This window comes from Caenorhabditis briggsae, assembly GCF_000004555.2.
Source record: "Caenorhabditis briggsae complete genome, chrIII, whole genome shotgun sequence".
Lineage (NCBI taxonomy): Eukaryota > Metazoa > Nematoda > Chromadorea > Rhabditida > Rhabditidae > Caenorhabditis > Caenorhabditis briggsae.
Genome location: NC_013490.2, coordinates 13,877,886 through 13,901,883, shown reverse-complemented (window position 1 = coordinate 13,901,883; position 23,998 = coordinate 13,877,886). Strand labels below are relative to the sequence as shown.

Genomic DNA, 23,998 nt, shown 5'->3' with positions numbered 1-23,998 from the left:
ACTCTTTTTAATCAAGAAAAACCGACATAGAAATTGGTAAATTGATTTATCTCCTTGCAAGTCTTAATTGTCGTCAAGTTCGGCGCATGGTGTGCAGTCAGGTGGTAAGAGTGTTTGCACACTTTGCGCACCGTACCTCTTGCGAAATTTTTTTTAGTCAGCGCGAAATGTCAAATTTTGAAAGTGAGTCAAGGATTTTCAAGTAAAATGAATAAAAAAAAAGAAAAAATACAAAAAATTCAGGTTCCGGAGTGACCGACGCCGACAATTTGGACCTGGTGAACGAATTTTTCGGAAATTTCGAAAAATTCGAAATTCCAGAGCCAACACCAAAACCATCTGAAAATCCGTCCACACTCTGTGCAACATGGGTTCGAGACCAGAGTTTCGAAATTCAGCCGTAGGAAAATTTCAGAAAAATCCACATTTTTTGCTAAAAATCTAATTTTTCCAGAACCAATCATCCCGGCGAGGAACCAGTGGAATTCGCTGATTCTCCACTTCCAGAAAGCGTCACTAGTTGGCATGGATTTCAAGAAAATCGCAGACGAAAACCTGAGAAGCTTCTGGAAATTGAAAAATCCGAAAAACGACGAAAAAGTGGTTAGACATCAATAAAAACGATTTTTAGGGCAATTTGACTGAAAATTTGAAATTTTCAGCCTATTTTTCTCCTAGACAAGTTGATTTGTCTGAAAAAAACAAATAAAAATTAAAAAAAAAAAAATTTTTTTTTGAAATTTTTAGAATCTTCACCCCCTCCATTCTTCGAAAAACTCGCTGAAACTCAAAAAACCATTAAGGAAAACCCTGAAAATTGGCGAAAAATCGATGGAATTTATGTGGAAAAATCGCAATTTTCTGAAAATACCATTCCAGATTCTTTCCAGAGCAGTGGTGGTAAGTGCGCTCTATTGATAATTCTCAATAGAGCGAATTTCCTATGTTTACAGGTCCCAAAACCAAATTCCACGAGATTTTGGCACTTTTCGACAGTCAAAATACGGAAATTTATCAAACTTTTGAGTTTGAAAAGTAGGTGGCCGAGGTTTCTCCTGTTGCCTAGAAATTTGAAAATTCTCTTCCAGCTCATTCAAATTCGATTGGGAGCTGTACGAAAAAGACGCGTTTCAATATGTGGTTTTCACGAAAATCTGCCAGTCACATCCGGAAAACGAATTCGTCGAAATGAGAAAAGAGGATACGGTAGGTGTGCGGACATCTAGACATCTAGAAATTCGGCAAAAAAAATCGAAAATTTCAAAAAATCCTCAATAGAGCGAATTTTCAGATAAATCGCGTTCTTCTGAAAAATTCTAATTTTCGATGTGTTTTAATCGAAAAATTCTAATTTCGCGCCAATTCGAAAGATTCTCAATAGGGCGAATTTGCAAGAAAATCTAAATTTTTGTTTTCAATTAATGAATTTCTCAGAATTTTTCGAAAAATTCGAATTTCGCGCCAAATCGAAACTTTCGAAAAATTCAAATTTCGCGCCGAATCGAAAAATTCAAAATATTCTCGACAGAGCGAACTTGCAATAAAAATTAAAAATTTTCGGAATTTTGCTGAAAAATCCCGAAAAAATTCAAATTTCGCGCCAAATTGAACACTTCAAAAATTTTCAACACAGCGCATTTCCACCGAAAACTCGGAATTTTCGGATATTTTGCGAAAAAAAATCCGAAAAACTTCAAAAATTCAAATTTCGCGCCGAATCGAAATTTAAAAAAAATTCTCAATAGAGCGCATTTTCAACAAAAACTCGACTTTTTTCGATTTTTTGCTAAAAATCAACACAATTTCGAAAAATTCAAATTTCGCGCCAAATCTAATATATCAAAAATTCTCAATAAAGCGAATTTTCACCGAAAACTTTCAAAATTGTTCAGATTTTTTCATTTTTTTCCAGAAAAATTCAAATTTCGCTCCAAATCAAAATTTTCAAGAATTCTCAATAGAGCGCATTTTCGACAAAACTTGAAATTTTCGGAATTATGCTAAAAAATCAAAAAAATTTCTTAAAAATTCAAATTTCCCGCCAATTTCCCTATAATTTCTCAATAGAGCGCATTTACCAGCGCTGCTCCGATTGCGGAAGTTCCAATCTCGCCTTCTCGATCCGCCTAACCGTGCCCCTGGATCTCTCCGACGTCCCGATTCCAATTTTCGACGACATCCAAATCCACGTGTCATTTCTAGCCACCCATCTACTCGAAAAATCAGAAACTTCTGGAACAATGGAGTTTCTAGATCAATCTGTCGAATTTTCCAAGAAAAAGTGTCGAGAAATGTGGAATTTCGAGCAAAAGATGCAAAAAGAACGGAAAACGGTTTGGGAGTACAAACAATGGTTCGATGGGTTAAAGGAATTCGTTAAGGTGAGGAAAAAAGCGGGAATTTGAATTTTTGAAGACATTTAAAATTAAAACTTTTTTATAATTTTCAATTTTTAAAAAAATTTTTAATTTTTTTCAAAATTCTAATTTTTTAATTTTTCACTTAAAAAAAAATATTTTTAAGTTTTTTTCTTGAAAATTCAAAATTTTCAGAAATCGCTCCACTCCAAACGCCTTCATCTCCATCACGGCCGTGTGATCCGGCGAAAAATTGAGCAATTTCCGGTGGAAGCCAAAAAGCGCTGTTTGATTTTCGCCCAGTTATTTGATCTAGAAGATTCCTGAATTTTTAAAAAATCTGTAATATTTTCAATCATGTGTCATTAATATCCAGGTCATATAAAACATATTTAGATCACAATTGGATATTTCAAGATCATTTTAAGGATGAGCAATCATAAAAGGCTGAAAATGAAAATTGCCTCTAAAAACTGAGATTTTCAGACATAAAATGGGTCAAAATTAACGAAAATTGGGTTTTTATGAGGGGAGAAAAAGGGAAAATGGGCCAAAAGTAGGTCAAAAAACACAGAATTTCCACGATCATTGTCCCTCTGGATTCTCGTTGGCTTTCTTCTTCTCCTCCACCACACGATACGATCCGTTGATACATGTCAGAAGACCCAGTGCCACTTTCCTCTGAAGGAACGCCGTGACGTGATCGATGCTGGGACCGGCGGACGTTGGAGAACCGAACATTCTGTAGACACGATGCATCCGCTCGGCTTTCACCTCGCCGTTCGGGGAGTGATTCGCCTGAAAAATGGGGGTTAAAAATGGCTGAAATCGCAAACTACCGTAATCCCGAAAATTTAGATGTTTTGCAATTTCCATTTTTCGGGTTCAAAAATAACGTCTTTAGGTCAAAAGTTAGCATTTTTAAGCGCCAAAATTGCCTATTTTCATATTTTTTTAGCTCCAAAAGTAACTTCTTTTAGCAAGAGTTGCAATTTTTAAGTCAGAATTCGAAATTTTCGGATCGAAACTTGTTGAAATCTCATCAAAACTACTGTAACCCAAAAAATCTGAATTTTGCAAAAATTCGTATATTTTTAGCTCCAAAAGTGACGTTTTTAGGTGGAAAATGAACATTTTTAGAGCCAAAATTGTATTTTTTTTAAACGAAAATCTAGAAATTGAGCTCCGAAAAATGCGAATTTACTAGTCAAAATTTCGTATTTTTAGTGTCAAATTGAGTTTTTAAAAATCAGAATTTTCGAATTTTTGAAAAGTTCAAAAATGGATTTTTGGCAGAAATTCGACACTTTTGGGTTATAAATGGCTCAAATTGAATCAGAAAATCGCTGAAATTTCAGCCAAACTACAGTAACCCGGCAAAAATTTAAATTTTGCAAATTTCGCTTTTCGAAATTAAAGTTTTTAGGTGAAAAATTAACATTTTTAGAGCCAAATCTAGATTTTGAGCTCCAAAATTGCAATTTTCAAGTCAACATTCAATGTTTTTGGTGCCAAAATAAGCTTTTTTTCCCAGCATTTTGGCAATTTTCAAGCTCAAAAATGGAGATTTCTAGGTAGACATATATGATTTTTCGCAAAAATTCAACATTTTTAGGTCTAAAAATGGCTGAAATTCCAGATTTTTCTCTAATTTCGAATATTCTATTTCCTCAACAACAACAAAAAAAACGTACAATATAATTTTTGGTGTATCCCCAATACTGTTCCAACGCGTCGACCATATCCGAATTCTCTTCTGGCTCGACGTCTTCATCGTCGGCTACTTCTGGAGCGCCGGCCTGATTCGGGAGGATGCCGGCGGCGTTTTTAGTCAACGACCATGTGTCGCTGCTGATCACTGGGTTCTGAAATTAGGGATTTTGCTGCTGGAAATGCTTAAAAATCGGTCAAAATCACTCAAAATCGAGCTAAAAAGATGGGATTTCAGTCAAATTTCGTTAAAAAAAATGCTATTTTTGAAGACTTTTAAAGCCGAAAAAGACCATTTTAAAGGTGGTGTGCGGTGAAAAATTTTATTGCTTCATTTTGTGCAGAAATCCATGTAGATTCACATAAAGTTAAAGAAAAAGTTCAAAAAAATTCCTTCCTTGAGAAAAACGGCATCGAAAAGTCAAAGTGGGAACCGGTGGCCTAGCGGCCAGGTGTGAGTTTTCTAGGTCAACTGCCGGTAAAATCGCGCGAAGTTCGAATTTTTATTGATTTTCAGTGTTTTCTCTGATTTTTGTCAGGTGTCTTCATACACCTGGGAGGAAAANAACAAAAAAANNTNGAAATCTTNAAAAACGCCAGAGAAANCNNNGAAAATCAATAAAAATTCAAATTTCGCGCGCTCACTCAAAACTTCACTAAAAACTCACCATATTCACGAATCCCTGTTTCACCAGCCAGTTGAGTCGTTTCTTGGTGTTGCTTACCGTAATCCAAGCCGCTCCTGAACCTCCTTAGTCGTCCAAACCTCTTTTTCCAGGAATAGAAGAAGGGCTTGAGCGAATGCATTCGGAATGGTTCGCTCGATTTTCACACCGTCCACCTCGATTTCCAGCTCCATACATCTGCAAAATGTGTGCTTTGTGTTGATAAGGAATACATTTTGCAGTGGTGGCCTAACTTTTGCAAATTTGGTTTTCTAGGTCACCACTTCAAAATGGCCTAGAAACGGCCTGACATAACCCTGGTATGATTTCTATGCCATTTTTAAGTGGTGGCCTAACTTTTGCAAATTCGGTTTTCTAGGCCACCACTTCAAAATGGGGCCAAATTCGATAATTTTTTAGATTGAAAACACTTGAAATCAGGCCGATTTTTCATAGATTTAGAGACCAAAATTTCCGGGTTTCAGAAGTAAAAAAACTATGGAGATATATATGATTATTTTTGGTGGATTTTCAGACAAAAAAATTAGTGATTTTTTAAGCCGTTTCTCATTAATTTCAGACTCGAATTGTACCGTTTTTCAGGGAAAAATATAAGTGAAATCTAGTCAATTTTCATAGATTTCTAGATGAAAATTTTTACCATTTCAGACTAGATTTTATGCATTTCTGAGAGCTCAAATTTGACCGATTACCAGCTGGCTTTCAGAGTAGAAATTTCAGATTTCTCAGATTTTTATGCCGCCAAAAAAAATTGCCAAAAACCCACCCAACACATTTGTAGACAAACATCTTCCGATCGCGTTTATTCATAGCATACATGCCCTCGTAGGCGGCGACCGCCGCGAGCAATGACGGCGGGTAGAGCTGAAAAATGACTGGAATTATCTGGAAATTCGCCTGTTTCAACCAAAAAAGGCGTTTTAAAGGTGGGGGGACATGAAAAAAAATAATGTTCTCGAAATTCCGTTCAAAGATGCCCCTCGAGGAGTTGAACTTGTGAGGGCGATGATTGAGGGTGCGGCGCCGCTACCGACTGAGCCACGCGGGCAAAGAGAAAGCGAACGCCCGATTGCATACATAAAGGCGAGGACGACAGCTGTACGCAGAGTGACATTAAGCGTTGTACACCGTGACGGTAGAATGCATACTCTAGCTACAAAAAAACTACGAAAAATCTCCTGTCCCCCCACCTTTAAGCCGAAAAAACTATGTTTCTGCCATTTCTGGAGCCAAAAAATCTCATTTTGGCGCTTTTTCAAGCCAAAAAATACCATTTTCACCAGAATTTTTAACAGACAACTGGAATTTGGGGCCCAAAAACCCTGGGTTTTGCCTCTTATCTATCCAAAAAAGAACCATTTTCAGCCGAATTTTCTATAGAATTATGACATTTCTGATGCCAAAAACACTAATTTTGGCCATTTTTTTGCGCCGGAAAAAGACCATTTTTCAGCCAAAAAAGGTCAATTTTGGGCCAAATTTACAAACGAAAACTCGGATGCTGGTAGGAGCACCTTTTTTTGCACATTTTTCAGCAAAAAAATGACAATTTTCAGCCAAATTTTTGTTAGAAATCTCGGCTTGTGACATTTCAAACGCCAACAACACTCATTTTAAACCATTTTCAGCCAAAAAAGAGGCTATTTTCAGCCAAAAAAAAACCAACATCCGCCAGCTCCTTCGTCGTTGTCTCATGCTCGAGTTTCGGCCAATAGTGACTGGAAGCGACGCATCCGGACACTGGAATCATTCCAGGCGTCAATTCTCGCACATTCTCGCATCGACAATCGATCTCTTGGCTCTGCATGACGTCACGGAGCATCACTTCACAGTGTTGGAGCTCACTGTATTGAAAACGGAGCTTCAGAAGGTCCAGATAGCGTTTTTCGAAGAATGCCTGGAAATTCCTGGGGTTTTGAGCTCTTGAAAAGCGAATTTAGAGGTTTAAAAACCACATTTTCAGCATGAAAATCAAATTTTGAGATCTTGAAATTAGCCAGTTTCAGTTGAAAATTTTGTAGAAAATCAGTTTTGGTTTTTCGGAGGCTAGGAATGGGTGAAAAATAAGCGTAAATACAGAAAAATTGACAAAAATTGTCTTTGAAAAGTTTAGAAAAGGATTACTGTAGATCTTGCGAACTACAGTAATCTTCAAAATTGGGAAATTTCTTTTCAATTTCTACAAAAAAAACAGTATTCCTGGAACTCAAAAAATTGGAAAATTTGAAGAAAACAATAATCTACAGTAATCCAGCGCTACAGTAGTCCAAAAAAAAGTGGGCGGGGATTTTTAACGAAGCCCCGCCCCTTTTTGGATTTTTTGAATTAAAAAGCGAATTTGGAGGTCTAAAAAACAGAATTCCAGCATGAAAATCAAATTCCAAGTCTGGAGAATAGCCATTTTCAGTTTAAAAATTTGCTGAAAATCAATTTTGGTGGTTTCGGGACGGGGTTTCGTGTTACAAAGCCCCGCCCACTTTTCTTTTATGGATTACTGCAGCTTTTTCAAGAATTTCCCAATTTCGAAGATGCCTGAAGTTCGACAAATCTACAGTAATCATTTTCTCGACATGATCTTTGCGATTTTCAGCAATTTTCCAGCCAAAAAACTCCTTTTTTCTATATAAAATCAAAATTCCTCCTCACATCCTTCTTATCGGATCCTGACAGTCTCTCGGCTAGCAGATTACGGTACTCCTTCACAAACAATTCCTTGGATCCGTACACCGAAACAAGCATGTTGAACACGTCGACTCCTTGTCGTCCTGGGGCTCCGTCGCCTGGAAATCATCGGGATTTACAGACACACAGATGGACACATTGGCGTTTTCAGCGTCAAAAACAGCGGATTTTTGAGTGAAAATTCACAATTTTCGGGGGTGGTTAAAAATTTTATTTTTGCCAATTTTAGGTCATTTTTAGGACGTTTAAGTCAATTTTAGGACATGTTTATTAAGCCAATTTCGGGTTTTTAAAGGGTAATTTTGGGTAATTTTTGTGCGAATTTCAGGGCTTTTCCGGCCAATGTTAGGTCATTTTTGTTCGATTTTCATGCATTTCTGGCGAATTTTAATATATTTTTTTAGCTAATTTCAGGTCATTTTTGCCAATTTCAGGAAATTTTGGTCTATTTTAGGTCATTTTTGGGCGGATTTCAAGATTTTTTGGTCAGTTCAAGACATTTTTGGTCAATTTCGGGTCATTTTTAGCAAATGTCCAGACTTTTTTGGTGATTTTCAGGACATTTGTGGTCAATTTTAGGTCATTTTCAGGAAATTTCCAAGCAAATTTCAGGTCATTTTTGGTCCATTTTAGGTCATTCTCGGTCATTTTCGAGCGAATTTTTTCATCCATTGCAGATCATTTTTAGCAAATTTCCAGACTTTTTTGTCATTTTCAGGACGTTTTTGGTCAATTTTAGGTCATTATTATGGTAGAAATAGTTTTTTTTTTTGATCGATTTTAACGCATTTTTGAACTAATTTCAAGCCGTATCAGATCATTTTTAGCGAATTTCCAGACTTTTTTGGTCATTTTCAGGACGTTTTCCGGCATTTTAAAGCTAATTTCGACACTCACCAACATTGGCATCAGTCGGATTCGGTGTCCACGTGTCCCATCCTTTACATTCCATATTTTCCGGCAGAAAATCGTCATTCACACCGCGCAACTCCTCCTCGTCCATCATTGCCGATCGGACCGTTTTTGACTGAAACTTTTGGATTTTTTTTGTATCTTTTTGGAGGGATTACTGTGTACTTACCATATCCTTTTCCAGCTCATTCTTCTTGCTCGACGTGATATAGGTGATGATTTGTTGGACAGTGTCCGGCCGGCGTCTGAAATGTTTTAATGGAATTTCTAGAGGTTTTTAGCTATGAATTTCAGCTTTTCACTCGAAAATCCTCTATTTTTAAGGATGAGCAAATTTGAGTCATTTTCAGCTTTAAATTAGTTTTTTTCAGCAAAATTTTGGGACATTTTAGGTTATTTTTAGCGTATTTTAAGTCTTTTAGATGAATTTTAGGACCTTTTCAGTCAATTTCCAGACATATTCGATCAATTTTAGGTCATTTTCCGGCATTGTTGAAACATTTCGAGCTATTTTGAAGCCATTTTCAAGCATTTTTCAGTAAATTTCCGGTAATGTCTGATCAATTTTAGGGTTTTCAGCGAAATTTTCATAGAATCTCGCCGTATTCTAGGCATTTTCAGCTTGAAATAGATCAATTTCATCCTCAAAATCTGGAAATTTCATATAAGTATCTTATATTTATGGATGAGCAATTTTATTCAAATTTCAGCAAATTTTCTGCTAAATTTCGTAATTTTTAGTTCATCTTCCCCCCATTTTCAGCTTTAACTAGATCAATTTCAGCTGGTAAAACGCATTTTTCAGCTCAAAAAAGTCTCAAAACTCACTTCAAATACTCTCGAATCACTCCACAAACTTTGTGCATCACCACACAGCTGCTGTCCATCTCACGAAGAGCCTCGACGCAGGAAGCGTACGCTTGGAGGATGGTTTTCGTGTCGACGGCTGAAATTTGCCTTTCTTGGCTTGAAATGAGCTCAAAAATCGTATTTTCAGTTCAATTTTCGCCATTTTTTGCATAAATTATGGCTGAAATGCTCCGAAAAATCTGTATTTTCACCACTCAAATTCGCTCAAAAACCTCCCTTTCGGGCCAATTTTCGCCATTTTTTTCGGGATTTTCAGTACATTTATGGTTGGAATAATTTTCCGTAAATTTTGAAAATTCAGGCTCAAAATTACTTTTAAAAACCAAATTTTTATGCTGAAAACCCTTCGAAATTCAGTGTTTCAGAGATTAAAATTGGCTCCAGAAACCTCATTCTTAGGTCAATTTCAGTCATTTTTCCAGATTTTTCGACCTAAAATTCAACTTTTTCAGATCAATACTCACAAGCAATCAGGAGATTCGTTTCCACCGAGAAAATGAGACGTTTCGTGAGTGCGTCTCTACCATAGTTTCCAGTTTTCATGAGGCAATACTTCATTGTGATGATCTCGCGAAACTTTTGCGGGAATTGCACGGCAACCATTTCGTAGGCCTGGAATAATTGGTATTGATTGAAATTGGCTGAAATTTTAGGAGTTTTTTTATATTTTCCTAATCAGGGATCTTCCTGATTTTTCAGAATTTTTCAAATTTTTGATTTTCTGAAATTCTGATTTTTCAAATTTTTGAACTCAGAAAAGGAATGTCAAAATTTCGACTTTTCCGGATTTTTGGATTTTTCGAGTTTTTCAGAATTTCGATAATTTTTTTCTGAAATTGCGATTTTTTAAACTTTTTGGAACTTTCAAATTTTGGAATTTTTCGAACTTCTGAAAGGTTTTTTCTTCGATTTTCTTCAAAGTTTTTAGACCTTTTTATGTTTTTCAGCTATTTTAAAACATTCTTTTTCGATTTTTCCAGAGTTTTTTGTCTGTGATTTGATGGTTTTTGCGAGGATTACTGTAGATTACTGTAGAAAATTCTGTATTTTGTAGTTTTTTTTAATCAGCATTTTGACGTGATTGTGTTTACAAAAAACTACAGTAATCTACAGTAGCCTTCGCGAACACCGATTACCGTTCCATCAATTTCTTGCAGAACAACTCGGAAAAATCGAAAATCGAATTTTTGAAAATAGCTGAAAAACCTGAAAAGGTCTAAAAATTTTGCGAAAAAAAATCGAGGAAAAATCCAAAAAGGGGCGGGGCTTCGTTAAGAACCCCGCCCACTTTTTAAACGGAGAAATTGCAATTCTTGAAATCTGGAAATTCTGAAAATCGAATTTTTTGGGGTACTGTAGCTCTGGATTACTGTTTTTGAGTTCCAAGAATACTGTTTATTTTTTTGTAGAAATTCCAAATATTCCCAATTTGAAGATTACTGTAGTTCGCAAGATCTACAGTAATTTTTTTTAGACATCATTTTTTGAGATTTTTAGCCATTTTCAGAGCCGAAAAAGTCACTTTTAGTGCGATTTTCCAGCCGAAATTTTCATTTTTTTCTCAAAAAATAAGGAATTTCTAAGAAACTGAATTTTTTAGGTTCTAATTCCAGGATCTCAGAATCCTAAAATACCATAATCCGAACTTTTCAGTGCAATTTTTTCTCGATTTTTCCGTATTTTCCACCCATTCCTAGCCATTTCCCCTCCGAAAAAAACCCACATTCTTGGACAACATCTGAAAGACATCCTTATAAATCTGATCGGAAACCAAGTGATACGCATCCTGCAGCGTCATCGCATCCGCCCAAATTCGAAGACTCTCCATGTATTCTTGGAGCATTGAGCATCTCAATTCGTTATCAAATGCCTGTTTCTCGTGCATGACCATCGAGGCGGCGAGCTCTCGAATGTACAGGGATACTGCTGCGTTGATGTGTCGATTCGCGTTGACGATTCCCGTTTTTCTGGAAATTTAAGGGGGTTTTTAGAAATAAATATGGCTGAAAATGACCTTAAAAGTGATCATTTTCACATAAATCTGGCTGAAAATAGATAAGATCGGTTCTGGATCGTTTTTGAGGTCAAAAATAGCATATTTTTAAGCTAAAAAATTGATTTTTGAGGTCAAAATAGGTAATTTTATATTCAAAATTTGAGATTTTGGAGTCAAAATTCCGATTTTTGGTACTTAACCAGGCAAAATTTGGAGTCTAAATCGAATTTTTCGCTATAAAGATGACATTTCTGAGATTCGAATATGACATTTAGCTTAAAACCTGTGAAATTTAGAATTTTCAGATCACAAAATTGACACTTCTGAGCTCCAAAATCTTGATTTTCAGACTCTAGAACTGAAATTTCGAGACCCAAAAATGACATTTTCAGCTTGAAACCTGTGAAATTTAGAGTCAAAAATTAAGAATTTCCAGTCGAAAATTAACATTTTTAAACTTGAAAAATGACATTTCTGCGCTCCAAAAATGACGTCTTCCGGCCAAAAAATGGCAATTCTGAACTCGAAAATCAAGATTTTTAGACTCCAAAACTGGCATTTTCAGCTTAGAAACTGGAATTTTTTCGGAATTTTCAGGATTTTCGGGGTTTTTTTAACGAAAAAACCATGAGTTTTAGAGTGAAAATGATAATTTCAGCATAATTTTGGCTGGAAAATGCATAAAATCAATTTTCTATTATTTCTAGGCAAATTTCAGCCATTTTCAGCGAAATTTGACTGCGAACTAATTCAAGAATTTTCAGGAAATTTCGGAATTTTGGGGGTTTTTTTTTGAAGAAAAATTCGGGATTTTCAGCATGAAAATGACCTGAAAATGAAAAATTTTCGACCAATTTAAGCAAAATTTGACTTTTCCGACCCATTTTTCAGATTTTTAGTCAAAAAAACTCACAATTCGTTGACAAATGCGGTGAAATCATGCACATATTGCTGATTCCGCTCCTTCTTCTGATCGGTCCACAGATCTTCGTTCAAATCGATGCCATGATCGATTTTCCGGATTGGATTGTAGCCGGCTACTGGAAAATTTGGAATTTGAAGAGATTTTCAGTATTTAAAGAGGAAAATGTTTAATTTTTACATCGAAAATTGGCCCAATGCGATAGAAAATACGGTCGGAGCACTTGAATGACGACTTTTTGCATGGAAAGTGGGAAGATAAGTTCGGCGGCGTGGTGGACGTCTGGATTTCCGATTCCGTTGTCTAGAGCGAACTGGAAATCAATTTTCAGTTGAAAATTCGTGATTTTAGAGAGTTTTTGATGTAGAAAAGTCTGAAACTTTGGATTTATAGCCCTAGAATCATGTTTTTTCCACTGAAATTTAATTTTTCAGAAACTTAAAGGTTTTCAGGCATTTTTGATTATTTTCACAGCTTTAAATTGTAATTTCCAGCATTTTACGCAGCTTTTTCAGCTTATTATGCAGTTTTCCTCAGATTTTTCCAGAATTTTCAGCGATTTTCAGCCTCAAACCCACCACCAGGCATTCTTGTTGGACTCGCTGCAACACTGTCGTCATATCGTACACCTTTTCAATGTGTTTCGCCTGTTTTGAGTACTGAATCAACGCTTCCCATACTTCTCTCTTCTTTGAGATGCAAAATTCTCTGAAAATCGATTTTTTCCAAAATTTTTTCGCTAAAATTGTGGAGAATTCACCTATATTGTCGTGCGGCTTCTGGAGAAGTAGTCATTCTGTCAAAAAGCGACATTTTTTGGCGAAAAATTGCCTTTTTTCGGGGGCGGATAACGAGGGATGAGACGGAAATGATGACATTTATTCATTGGGGTTACGGTAGGTTAAAGGCGCATGCAATTTAAAAGGGAGGGGTTTCGACAGGAAATTAGGTTTTCTATTGTTTTAAAGTGCTTAAAGGAAGTTTTTCATGCTAAAAAAATTTCAAAATGCTCATTGCTCCATCACTCAGTTGTTCTAATGCTAAAAGTGCAATACACAACGCTCGGGAGGCAGATTTAGACTCACAGTTCGCTGGGGCGCGTTTGCATCGGCAAGGGCATCATTTGCTCATTTTAAGCGGGAAAAACTGGATTTTTCTGGTTTCTGTGCTAAAAAATAGAAAAAGAATCATTTAAAAATGTATCCATGCTTTCAGGGCACCAGAATGGTCCGAATGCGGCCCGATTTGCAGTGTTTTAACCCGAGGGACTATCAAGTGAGCCGGGGAATTTGGATTTTTGGATTAAAAGACAACATTTTTCAGGTAGAACTCTTGGATAAAGCCTCGAAAAAGAACACGATAGTTCAACTGGGCACAGGATCCGGAAAAACGTTCATCGCCGTGCTCTTATTGAAGGAATATGGAGTTCAAATGTTCGCTCCGCTGGAAAATGGCGGGAAAAGAGCATTTTTTGTGGTTGAAAAAGGTAGAAATTGGCTGAAAATTAAAGAAAAATCACTTTAAAAATGTTGGAAAATCGAGATTTTCAACAAAAAATTGTTTTTCTGAAAAATTTTTAATTTCGTTTTTAACCAATTTCAGCATAAAAATATCAATTCTGAGCATTTTCTTCTGAAAATTATTGATTTTTAGCTCAAAAAACCCATTTTCAGTCAACCTAGTGGAGCAACAGGCCGCCCATATCGAGGTACACACCAGTTTCAAGGTTGGACAAGTCCATGGGCAGACCAGCAACGAGTTGTGGAAGAGCACAGAGACTTGTGATGAATTCATGAGGCAGAATCATGTGAGCTAGCGAAATTGGCAATTTTTGAGCGAAAAATGAGCCATTTTCAGCTAAAATTGCTCATTTTAGCTCAATTCTAGCGCAATTTTTCCCCAAAAACTTCAAATTCCCCTCCAGGTCGTCGTCATCACTGCTCAATGTCTTCTGGACCTTATCAATCATGCCTATGTCCGTCTTCAGGACACGTGTGTCTTGATTTTCGACGAATGCCATCACGCCCTGGGATCCAAACACCCGTATCGGCTGATTATGTCGAAGTACAAGGAGTTGAAGAAGGGTAAGGGATGAAAAATAGCTGAAAATTGGTTTTTGGAGTCTTAAATGTAATTTTGACCCCAAAAATGCCAAATTTTGACTAGAAATTATGAATTTTTGAGCCGAAAAATGCTAAAAAGGATCTAAAGCTATACATTTTTGCACTAGAATGTGTTTTTTTGCACATTCAAAACCCTAAAAACGCTATTTTTGAGTCACAAAATGCTCGAATTTCGTCCCCAAAAATGCCAAATTTCGCCTCGAAATTCCAGATTTTTGGTTCAAAAAACGTTGAAATTCGAATTTTTGAACTTGGGGAAATGCTGAAAATAGACCTAACAAGCCTAATTTCGGACCAAACAAATCCAAATTTAGACTCGAAATGTTCGATTTTCGAGTCTAAAAATGCCGAATTTGTACATTTCTGACCGTAAACTTGTATTTTTGAACATGAAAATGCCATATTTGAGTCTGAAAATGTCTAATTTCGGTCATAAAAATGTGGTTTTTGAATATTAAAAGACCGAATTTAGGCTCAAAACGTTTGAAATTTGAATTTCGAAACCTGAAAGTGCTTGAAGTATGCCTAAAAATGCCAATTTTTGGACTGAAAAATTACATTTCGGCTTCAAAATACCGATTTTGGCTCTAGAAATGCCAAATTTCGGATCTAAAAGCTCGAAAATCCCGAATTTCAACCTAAACATCCCAAAATTTCAGCCGGAATGCCAGTGCCACGAGTTCTGGGTCTCACCGCGAGTCTGATCAAGGAGAAAGTGGCGCCCGACAAGTTGTCTGAGCAATTGAACAAGCTGGAGAATGTGCTGGATAGTGTCATCGAGACGGCCAGTGATTTGGTGTCGGTAGGTTTTAAAAAATAGAATTCTGGCTCTCCGAGCTCTTCAGAATTCTCAAAAAATTCCGAAAAAACCTCAATTTGCTTCTAAAAATCCTTTGAAAATCGAATTTTTCTCATTTTCCAGATTCCCAGAGTCTCTAAAATCTTCCAAAAATTCCGAAAAAATCGATTTTCCAGCTTTTTGGACTTTTCAGAATCTCAAAAATTCTATAAAAAATCCAATTTTTTAGCTCCCAGGACCCTCCAAAATCCCAAATTTCCGAAAAAATGTAAAATTCAAATTTTGCCCTAAAAATGCCTGTTTTTGCTTTAAAATGCCTATTTTCGCCTTAAAAAAAGCTATTTTTGCTCCTAAAAAATCGCTATTTTTGCTCTAAAAATGACAATTTTCTTACATTTTTTTCCCAATTTTTATATTTTTGAAATTCAATTTTTTTAATTCTAAAAACCGAAGATTACCGATTTTGAGCCGGAAAAATGTCAATTTTGAACCCAAAATTCTGGATTTTTGCGAAAATTTCGGATTTCAAATTTTTGCAGCTCTCCAAATATGGCGCCCGCCCGTTCGAAGCAATCATTCTATGTCGAAATTTCGAAGCGGACCAACTCCGCCTTCGAAACTACGAGACCATCAGAGATCTGCTCAAGGACACTGAGGACTTTGTGAATCAAACTTCCGTATTCCATCCGGATTTGGATTTGGATCCACGTCGATCGATTCGAGACTCTCTTAAAACGACAAAGGCGGTTTTAAGACAGCTGGGACCGTGGGCGGCATGGAAGACGACTCAAATGTGGGAGAAGGAGCTGTCAAAACTGACGAAGACGAATATTCTACCCGAGAAGGCGTTGACTTTCCTGAATTTGGCACGGACGACAATGATTACGATCAAGAGACTCTTGGAACCGGAGGTATGGTTTCTTAGGAAATTTGGGACAATTTAGATGTTAAAATTGTTCAAAATCAGTGAAAATGAGTCATTTTCTATGTCAAAAATGTGTATTTTTAGCTGGAAAATGGCATTTTTGCGCAGAAAACGGTCAATTTTCCACTAGAAAATCCAAAATTTTGACTTAAAAATAGCTTTTTTAGAGCTGGAAATGTCATTTTTGGACCGAAAATCGCTATTTTTGGATTTTAAGACCCAAAAATATCAATTTTCGGGCTAAAATCGATCAGAAATATCCATAAAAACCAATTTTTCAATGTGAAAATTCCTATTTCAGCTCTAAAAATGCAAAATTCAATTTCAAAATACGAAATAATTTAGATGTTAAAATTGTTCAAAATCAGTCAAAATGAGTCATTTTCTATGTCAAAAATGCGACGAAAATTATTTTTAGGCCAAAAATCGCGGTTTTTGGAATTTTTGGACCCAAAAATATCAAAAAATGGGCCGAAATCAATCAAAAAATATTCATAAAAACCAATTTTTCGATGTGAAAATTCCTATTTCAGCTCTAAACATGTCAATTTTCAGAAACTTGATTTAAAATCGACTATTTTGAGCTCGAAAATATCATTTTTGGACCCAAAAATATCAACTTTCGGGCTGAAATTAGTCAACAAATCTTGAAAAAAAAATCAATTTTTCAAACTTTAAAATTCATATTTCAGATCCAAAAATGCCAATTTTCATATCATTTTTGAACCCGAAAATTGCTATTTTTTCTGTTTTTTAGCACGCAAAAATCGTCGAAAATCCGGCTAAAATCGAATTTTTCAGATTTTGAAAGTTCACATTTTTTGCCCTGAAAGTGCCAATTTTCATTAAATTTTTCTGAAAATAAAATCGAAAATAGCTGAATTTGAGCTTTAAAAATGCGCCAATTTTCGATCCGAAAATCGCGATTTTCGAGTTTTTTAAACCAAAAATTCGACTTTTTGAATGTAAAAATTACTATTTTTGCTAGAAAAATTCCAATTTTTGTCAGATTTCACTTTTTTCAAAATTCAATTTACCTCAAAAAATTTTCATGTTTTAAACTAAATTTTTTCCAAAAAAAAAAAAGTCAAAAATACAGATTTTAAGCCTAAAAATGGTGGCAATTTTCAACGCAAAAATCTCAAAAATTAGCTAAAAAACCCAATTTTTTCCAGAGAGATTTTTAGGAAATTTTGGGACAATTTAGATGTTGAAAATCAGTTAAAATGAGCCATTTTCTATGGCAAAAATGCGAAAAAAAAAGTTCATTTATAGCTGGAAAATTGGCTTTTTGGCTTGAAAATAGCTTTTCTTAGAGCTCAAAAATGCCAATTTTCGACCTTAAAAATCCTATTTTTGCTCTACAAATGCAATTTTTCACCTAATTTTTCCCATTTTTAATATTTTTTCATAAATCAATTTTTGTGAAATACCTAAGATCTAAAATTGCCGATTTTCAGTCCTGAAAGTCTCAAAAATCTGTCAAAATCCCAATTTTTTGCAGATGCGCGAAGTGAGAAGCCTGGCGGACCTTCAGAAATTCGTTCCACACCGATTCGTTCGAATTTTCGAGATTTTGGAGATGTTTCAGCCGGGATTCCAGACGGAACGACTCAGAAAAGAGAAACCAGAGAACCTTTCGGCTATCATTTTTGTGGACCAGAGATATATTGCCTACTCGTTGCATGTGAGTGCGGTTTTTTGAGGGTTTAGAAGAGAAAATTGAGTGTTTTGGACTGGAAAAATGGATTTAAACGGTCTGAAATAGTCGGAAAATTGGCTATTTTGAGATTTTAAATCCGATTTTTCAAAAAAAAAATCGGTTTTCCCAACACTATCCGCTTTTCTGGAGCCTCCAATTCTCGTTTTTCTCAGCTAAAAATTTGAATTTTCATTGAAATTTTCAACATTTTTCAGCTAAAATAACCCCAAATGAGTTTGAAATCCGATTTTTTACGATTTTCAGACTTTTTTCTTATTTTCTACCTATTTTAAGCCCTTTTTCGTATTATATTTCAAATTTTAGGTTTTTTTAGCTACAGTAATCCCTAATTTTTGCAGATAATGATCAAGGCGATTCGTTCGTGGGAGCCGAAATTCAAATTTCTGAACTCGGACTACGTCGTTGGCGCCAGTGGACAGAATTTGGCGAATTCCGATAATCAGGGATTGCATAAGAGACAGACGGATGTGAGGATTTTCAGATCTTATCACTGAAAAAGCTGAAAATTGAGAAAAATTGAATTTTCAAAATTTCATATTTTTCGAGATTTTTGGAATTTTTTTTTAATTCCAACAATCTCGAAAAGTATGAAATTCCGATAATTGAATCACCGTAAAACCTGTATTAAAAGGGCCCCTCTAATAGAAGGACCGTCAGAGAGGAGCTTGGGAAAATAGAAGGGCCTCCTCTAATTGAAGTGCCTCTGTAACAGAAGGGCCCTCTGGAGGTGCCTTGGATAAATTAGAAGGCAATCAGAATTTCAAATTTTCAGAATTCTAAGGATTTTGGAATTTTAAATTTTTTGAGATTAAAAAAACATTCCAAAAATCTCGAAAAATATGAAATTCCGAAATTCTTAGAATTCTGAAATTCTGAAAATCTGAAGTCCTGAGATTCTGAAATTTTGAAAATGTAGATTCTGAAATTCTGAAATTCTTAGATTGTCGGAACTTCTGAAATCTTGAAATTCAAAAAATCTAGATTCTGAAATTCTGAAAATCTGAAATTTCGAAGTTCCGAATTTTGGAAAAATTTAGAATTTTGAGATTTTTCACATTTTAATGATTTCCAGATTCTAGAAATTTCAAAAAATTTTGAATTTTGATATTTTCAGTATCTGACGATTTTGAGATCCTTGAATTTTCAAATTTTTAAAGATTTTTGAAATTTTTCGTAAATCTCAAAAGCCTCAAAAAATTCAGATTCTGAAGAGATTTTTCAAAATTTGTGAGCCATTTTTCGGTTTTTTCGAAATTCCTGATTTTTTCATTTTCCAGATTCTAAGAAAGCCAATAATTTGATAGTTCTGAAATTCTGAAATTTTGAAAATTCTGAAAATTTCAGTATTTTTCAAACTTTCCGACATTTCCAGGGTTTTTGGAATTTCGAGAAACCGAAATTTTCAAGAAATCTGAATTTTTGTGATTTCTAAAATTCCACAAAATCGGATTTGAGGAATTTCAAAAATGCAAAAACTCAATTAATTTCTGAAAATCCAATTTTCCAGACCCTGCGCCGTTTCCACAAAAGCGAGATCAACGTCCTCATCGCCACATCAGTCCTGGAAGAAGGTGTCGACGTCAAACAGTGTAACGTCGTCATCAAATTCGACCGTCCACTCGATATGCGTAGTTATGTGCAGTCGAAGGGTCGTGCACGAAAACCCGGCTCCACATACGTCGTTCTAGTCGATCAGAAGGATGTGACGGCGTGCGACGATGATTTGAAGAATTTCCAGCAGATTGAGAAGGTTTTTAAAGCTATTTTTGGCCAAAAACGAGCCAAATTTCGTTGTTCTTGGGGAATTTTTGACTCCAAAAGTCCCATTTTTCATGTAAAATGTGTCTTTTTATTCATTTTCCGAAAAGAAAATTGCGTTTTTCATACTGAAAATGGTCATTTTTGTTCATTTTAACCCATTTTTTCATTGAAAAGTCCCATTTTTCATTTTAAAAAACTGATTTTTCATACAGAAAATGTCTATTTTGGCTTATTTTAACCCTTTTTCAACTGAAAATCAGCCAAAAAACAGCTAAAATCAGTCAGTTTCGGACTTTTTTGATCCCAGAATTCGAAATTTTCGGACAGAAAATGTCCAATCTGGCTTATTTTAACCGATATTTCCAGCCAAAAGTCACCCTAGAACCTTCCAGATCCTTCTCAGCCGCCATCGAACCGTCAACAATCCCACTGAGGACGATTCTGGAGACTTCAATCTAGATGACGTAGATCTATTGATGGCTCCATATGTGGTAGAATCCACTGGCGCCGAGTTGAAGCTTTCTAATGCGATTGCACTGGTTAATCGGTGAGAGAAGGGCGTTTTTGGCCTCTAAATTTCAAGCTAAACTAGCTCAAAATCATTCCAAAATGGTTCGGAATTAGACTAAAATACGGCTAAAATGGTCTAAGTATGGCTTAAAATAGTCCAAAATTAGACAAAAATTGTTCATAAACCTATCGAAAGTCGTCTAAAATAACCTTAAAATGGCCGAAAATCACTCTAAAGTAGTCGAAAATTGCGCTGAAAATATCCAAAGTCAGCCAAAAATAATCCAAAAGCACTCTAAAATTATTAAATCTCATCCGAAAAATGTCCAAAATCAACCTAAACTGCTTTTAAGTTGGTCTAAATAGGTCCGAAATTAGCCAAAAATTGTCCTAACCAGCCAAAGATAAGCCAAAATGAGCCAAAAAATAGTACAAAATCTGTCAAAAATGATCTGAAATTGTCAAAAATCGATCTAAACTGGTTTGAAATCAATCTAAAGTGGTCCAAAATTACTCTAAATGGTTCAAAATTAACCTAAAATGTCCCAAAATCAGCCGAAAATTGTCCAAAATCAACCAAAACTGCTTTTCAATTGGCATAAACAGGTCCGAAATCAGCCAAAAAAATGGTCCTAAAACAATCTAAACTTGTCGAAAATCAACCTGAACTGGTCGAAAACCAACCAAAAGCTGTATAAAATTGGCATAATAAGGTTCAAAACCCGCTAAAAATAGCTCAAAATCAGCAAAAAACAGTTTAAAATCAGCCTAAAAGGATCCAAAAAATTAGCCAAAAATTGTCGAAAATCAATTTGAACTGGGTTTAAATGGGTTTAAAGTGGTCCAAAAACACTCTAAATTATCAAAAATCAGCCAAAATCGGTCTAAAATCAATCTAAAATGATTCAAAATCAGCCAAAAGTTGTCCAAAATCAACCTAAAGTGGTTTCAAATTGGCCTGAAGAGATCCGAAATTAGCCAAAAATTGTTCATAAACCTGTCGAAAGTCGTCTAAAACAGCCTTGAAATGGCCGAAAATCACTCTAAAGTAGTCGAAAATTGCGCTGAAAATATCCAAAGTCAGCCAAAGATGGTTCAAAAGCACTCTAAAATTATTAAATCTCATCCGAAAATTGTCCAAAATCAACCTAAACTGCTTTTAAGTTGGCCTAAAATTGTCCAAATTTGATCTAAAATAGTCCAAAATTGGTCTAAAATAGTCTTAAACATTCTAAAACTGTCGAAAATCGCTCTAAAATGATCCAAAATCAGCCAAAAGTTGTCCGAAATCAACCTAAAGTGGTTTCAAATTGGCCTGAAGAGATCCGAAATAAACCGATAATGGTCCTAAAACAATATAAAGTCGTCTAAAATAACTTTAAAATAGCCGACATTCACTCTAAAGTAGTCGAAAATCGCTCTAAATCCATAATTTCAGGTACTGCTCCAAACTCCCATCGGACATTTTCACTCGCCTCGTCCCGCACTCCCGAATAATCCCAGTTGAGGATCGAGGCGTCACCAAGTACTGTGCAGAGCTCCTTCTCCCAATTAACTCTCCAATTAAGCATGCAATTATCCTAAAGGACGCCATGCCGAATAAGAAGATTGCTCAGATGGCAGTGGCCCTCGAGGCGTGCAGACAGTTGCATCTGAAAGGAGAACTCGATGATAATCTATTGCCGAAGGGTCGAGAATCGATTGCTAAGCTTCTGGAGCATATTGACGATGAGCCGGATGAGTATGCGCCGGGGATGACGGCGAAAGTGGGATCGTCGAAGAGAAAGCAGTTGTATGACAAGAAGGTATCGGGGTTTGGGGAAATTTGGGTAATTCGAAATTTCAAAAAATTCAAAAATTTGAAAGTTTTTAGAATTTTTGAAATCGCAAAATTTTCCCCTTTTTGGCATTTTGATATTTTTGGAATTTTTGGAATAATTGGATTTTTTCTCGGAATTTTCGATTTTTTTCAAATTTTTAGCTTTTTTGAGATTTTTGGAGCTTCTGGAATCTTGAAAATCTTGAATTTCCGTATTTTTGAAATAGTGGAATTTTTTATTTTTCGAGTTTTGAATTCCTGGAATTACTGGAATTTCCAAATTTTTGAAAAATTCGAGCTTCTGGGTTTATGAGATTTTTTGAATTTTTTGGCATTCCTGGAATTTCCAAAATTTTGAAAAATTGGAATTTCTGAAATTTTCGCATTTTCAGATTTTTTTTTGGAAATTTTGATTTTTTTTTGGATTTTGGAATTTTCTGAATTTTCGAAATTTTGAAATTTGTATTTCCGCCTTTTAGAAGTTCAGAAATTTAGATTTTTCAGACTTTACGAACTTCCGGATTTTCGAATTTCTGGAATTTTTCGGATTTTTAGGAATTTTGATTTTTTAAATTTTTGATTTTTTAAAATTGGAGTTTCTGGGATTATGATATTTTTTGAATTTTTGAATTCCTGGAATTACTAAAATTTCGAAAATTTTAAAAAATCGGAGTTTCTGAAATTTTCGCATTTTGAGATTTTTTTTTTTTGAAAATTTTGAAATCTGAACTTTACGGACCATAAGATTTTTGAAAATTTTCAATTTTTAGATTTTTTGGATTTTTTAAAAAATTCTGAAATTTTTTAATTTTTGAAATTTCAAAACCTAGCTAGCTGCTGACCCATTTTCACGAAAATCGCAAAATCTTAACGAGATTTCCAGATCGCTCGCGCCCTCAACGAATCCCTCATCGAGCCCGACAAAGACTGCTACATTTACGCATTCGAGCTGGAATGTTTCCGAGAACCCGAACCCGTCGCCAATCCGAAACGCCGAAAATTCCAGAATCCCACAGAATACGAGTACTGTTTCGGATTCCTCAGCACCAAGGACATCCCCAAGATTCCCCCATTCCCTCTATTCCTGCGTCAGGGCAATATGGAGGTCCGTCTAACAGTGGCTCCAGAGAAGACACGTGTCACCGAAGAGCAGTTGGAGCAAATTCAATACTTCCACAACTATCTCTTCACTCAAGTCCTTCAAATGTGTAAAACGGGAAATTTAGTCTTTGATGCTACTGTCAATGCGCCTTTAAACACCCTGATTGTCCCGTTGAACAAGTGTAAGGCCTGAAAAAACCTAATCTTTCAGCCTAAAATGCCTATTTCCAGCTAAAGAAGGCACCTACTCAATCAATATGAAGTACGTCACAGAAGTAGTTGCCAATATGGAGAATATGCCACGTGTGCCGACAGAAGACGTTCGTAAGGGATTCAAGTTCAACGCCGACGCCTACAAAGACGCAATTGTGATGCCTTGGTATCGAAATGTCGAGCAGCCGGTGTTCTACTACGTGGCGGACATCCTGACGGACCTCCGACCGAGTTCGCAGTTTCCGGATTCGAATTTCAGGACTTTTAATGAGTATTTCATTAAGAAATATCATTTGGAGATTTACGATCAGGATCAGTCGCTGTTGGATGTCGATTTTACGTCGAAGTGGGTTCTTCTCTCAGCGTCGATATTTTCAAACCAACTACATTGGATATGATAGAGCTTGGAAAGAGTTACAAAGTGATACTAATTAGAGAGCTGTATCTAGTCTATGAGCAAAGTTATAAGCCAAAAACGAGCCGAGCTATCTTTGTCATTCCCTGTTGAAAATTCCAAATTTCGATAATTGATTGATATCTTCTTCTTCCTCCACCGCATCCTTCTCCGCAAACTCATCCAAATCCACAGTCTCCTCAATTCTCCGTGGCTTCTCTCGCTCCTCAGACATCTCCATTGCTTCTAACCGCTCTTTTGCCTTCTCCAGAAGTTCCTCCTGAATCTTTTTCAGCTTCTTCTCCTCTTCAGTCAATGCGGATTCTGGTAGTGGAGCTGCTGCTGGTGCTGGCGTCTCTGTCATCGGAGCCAACGACGCTCCAGGAGCTCCTGGCGGTCCGACCGGATCGAATACTCGGCCAACGTCGGCCATGAGGGCTTGCATGTTGAGACCGCCCGTGGTGCCGCCAATTATTTGCTGGAATTTCATATTTT

General features: G+C 35.9%; 4 protein-coding genes across 4 annotated transcripts in view; 2 read left to right on the top strand and 2 right to left on the bottom strand.

Moving 5' to 3' along the window:
• Positions 1-167: 167 nt before the first annotated feature.
• On the top strand, positions 168-2,684 carry CBG22972 (the record flags this gene model as incomplete). Its single annotated transcript, XM_002643010.1, has 8 exons — positions 168-183; positions 244-400; positions 455-603; positions 748-900; positions 954-1,035; positions 1,089-1,206; positions 2,082-2,381; positions 2,553-2,684. 8 exons carry the CDS (start codon positions 168-170, stop codon positions 2,682-2,684), a joined length of 1,107 nt encoding a protein of 368 aa, XP_002643056.1.
• A 258-nt stretch (positions 2,685-2,942) lies between these two features.
• Cbr-apc-2 lies at positions 2,943-12,948 on the bottom strand (the record flags this gene model as incomplete). The annotated part of the gene is made up of 15 exons (XM_045244638.1): positions 2,943-3,155; positions 4,052-4,222; positions 4,834-4,930; positions 5,520-5,617; positions 6,420-6,650; positions 7,400-7,533; positions 8,333-8,462; positions 8,517-8,592; positions 9,176-9,293; positions 9,682-9,829; positions 10,941-11,184; positions 12,127-12,253; positions 12,316-12,448; positions 12,714-12,843; positions 12,896-12,948. 15 exons carry the CDS (start codon positions 12,946-12,948, stop codon positions 2,943-2,945), a joined length of 2,103 nt encoding a protein of 700 aa, XP_045097714.1.
• A 411-nt stretch (positions 12,949-13,359) lies between these two features.
• The window catches only part of Cbr-dcr-1, a gene marked incomplete at both ends in the record, with an annotated part of 15,795 nt that continues 5,156 nt past the window's right edge, over positions 13,360-23,998 (top strand). The window contains 14 exons of the mRNA XM_045244635.1: positions 13,360-13,621; positions 13,809-13,942; positions 14,060-14,219; positions 14,918-15,060; positions 15,597-15,968; positions 17,487-17,669; positions 18,044-18,172; positions 19,213-19,539; positions 19,833-19,838; positions 19,859-20,013; positions 21,415-21,781; positions 22,679-23,078; positions 23,128-23,455; positions 23,799-23,927. Coding sequence (XP_045097712.1) covers positions 13,360-13,621; positions 13,809-13,942; positions 14,060-14,219; positions 14,918-15,060; positions 15,597-15,968; positions 17,487-17,669; positions 18,044-18,172; positions 19,213-19,539; positions 19,833-19,838; positions 19,859-20,013; positions 21,415-21,781; positions 22,679-23,078; positions 23,128-23,455; positions 23,799-23,927 — 3,095 coding nt within the window. The remainder of the gene's footprint in view (positions 13,622-13,808; positions 13,943-14,059; positions 14,220-14,917; positions 15,061-15,596; positions 15,969-17,486; positions 17,670-18,043; positions 18,173-19,212; positions 19,540-19,832; positions 19,839-19,858; positions 20,014-21,414; positions 21,782-22,678; positions 23,079-23,127; positions 23,456-23,798; positions 23,928-23,998) is intronic.
• CBG22975 overlaps positions 23,604-23,998 on the bottom strand; it is a gene marked incomplete at both ends in the record, with an annotated part of 731 nt that continues 336 nt past the window's right edge. The window contains one exon of the mRNA XM_045244636.1: positions 23,604-23,998. This exon is cut by the window's right edge and continues 6 nt beyond it. Coding sequence (XP_045097713.1) covers positions 23,604-23,998 — 395 coding nt within the window.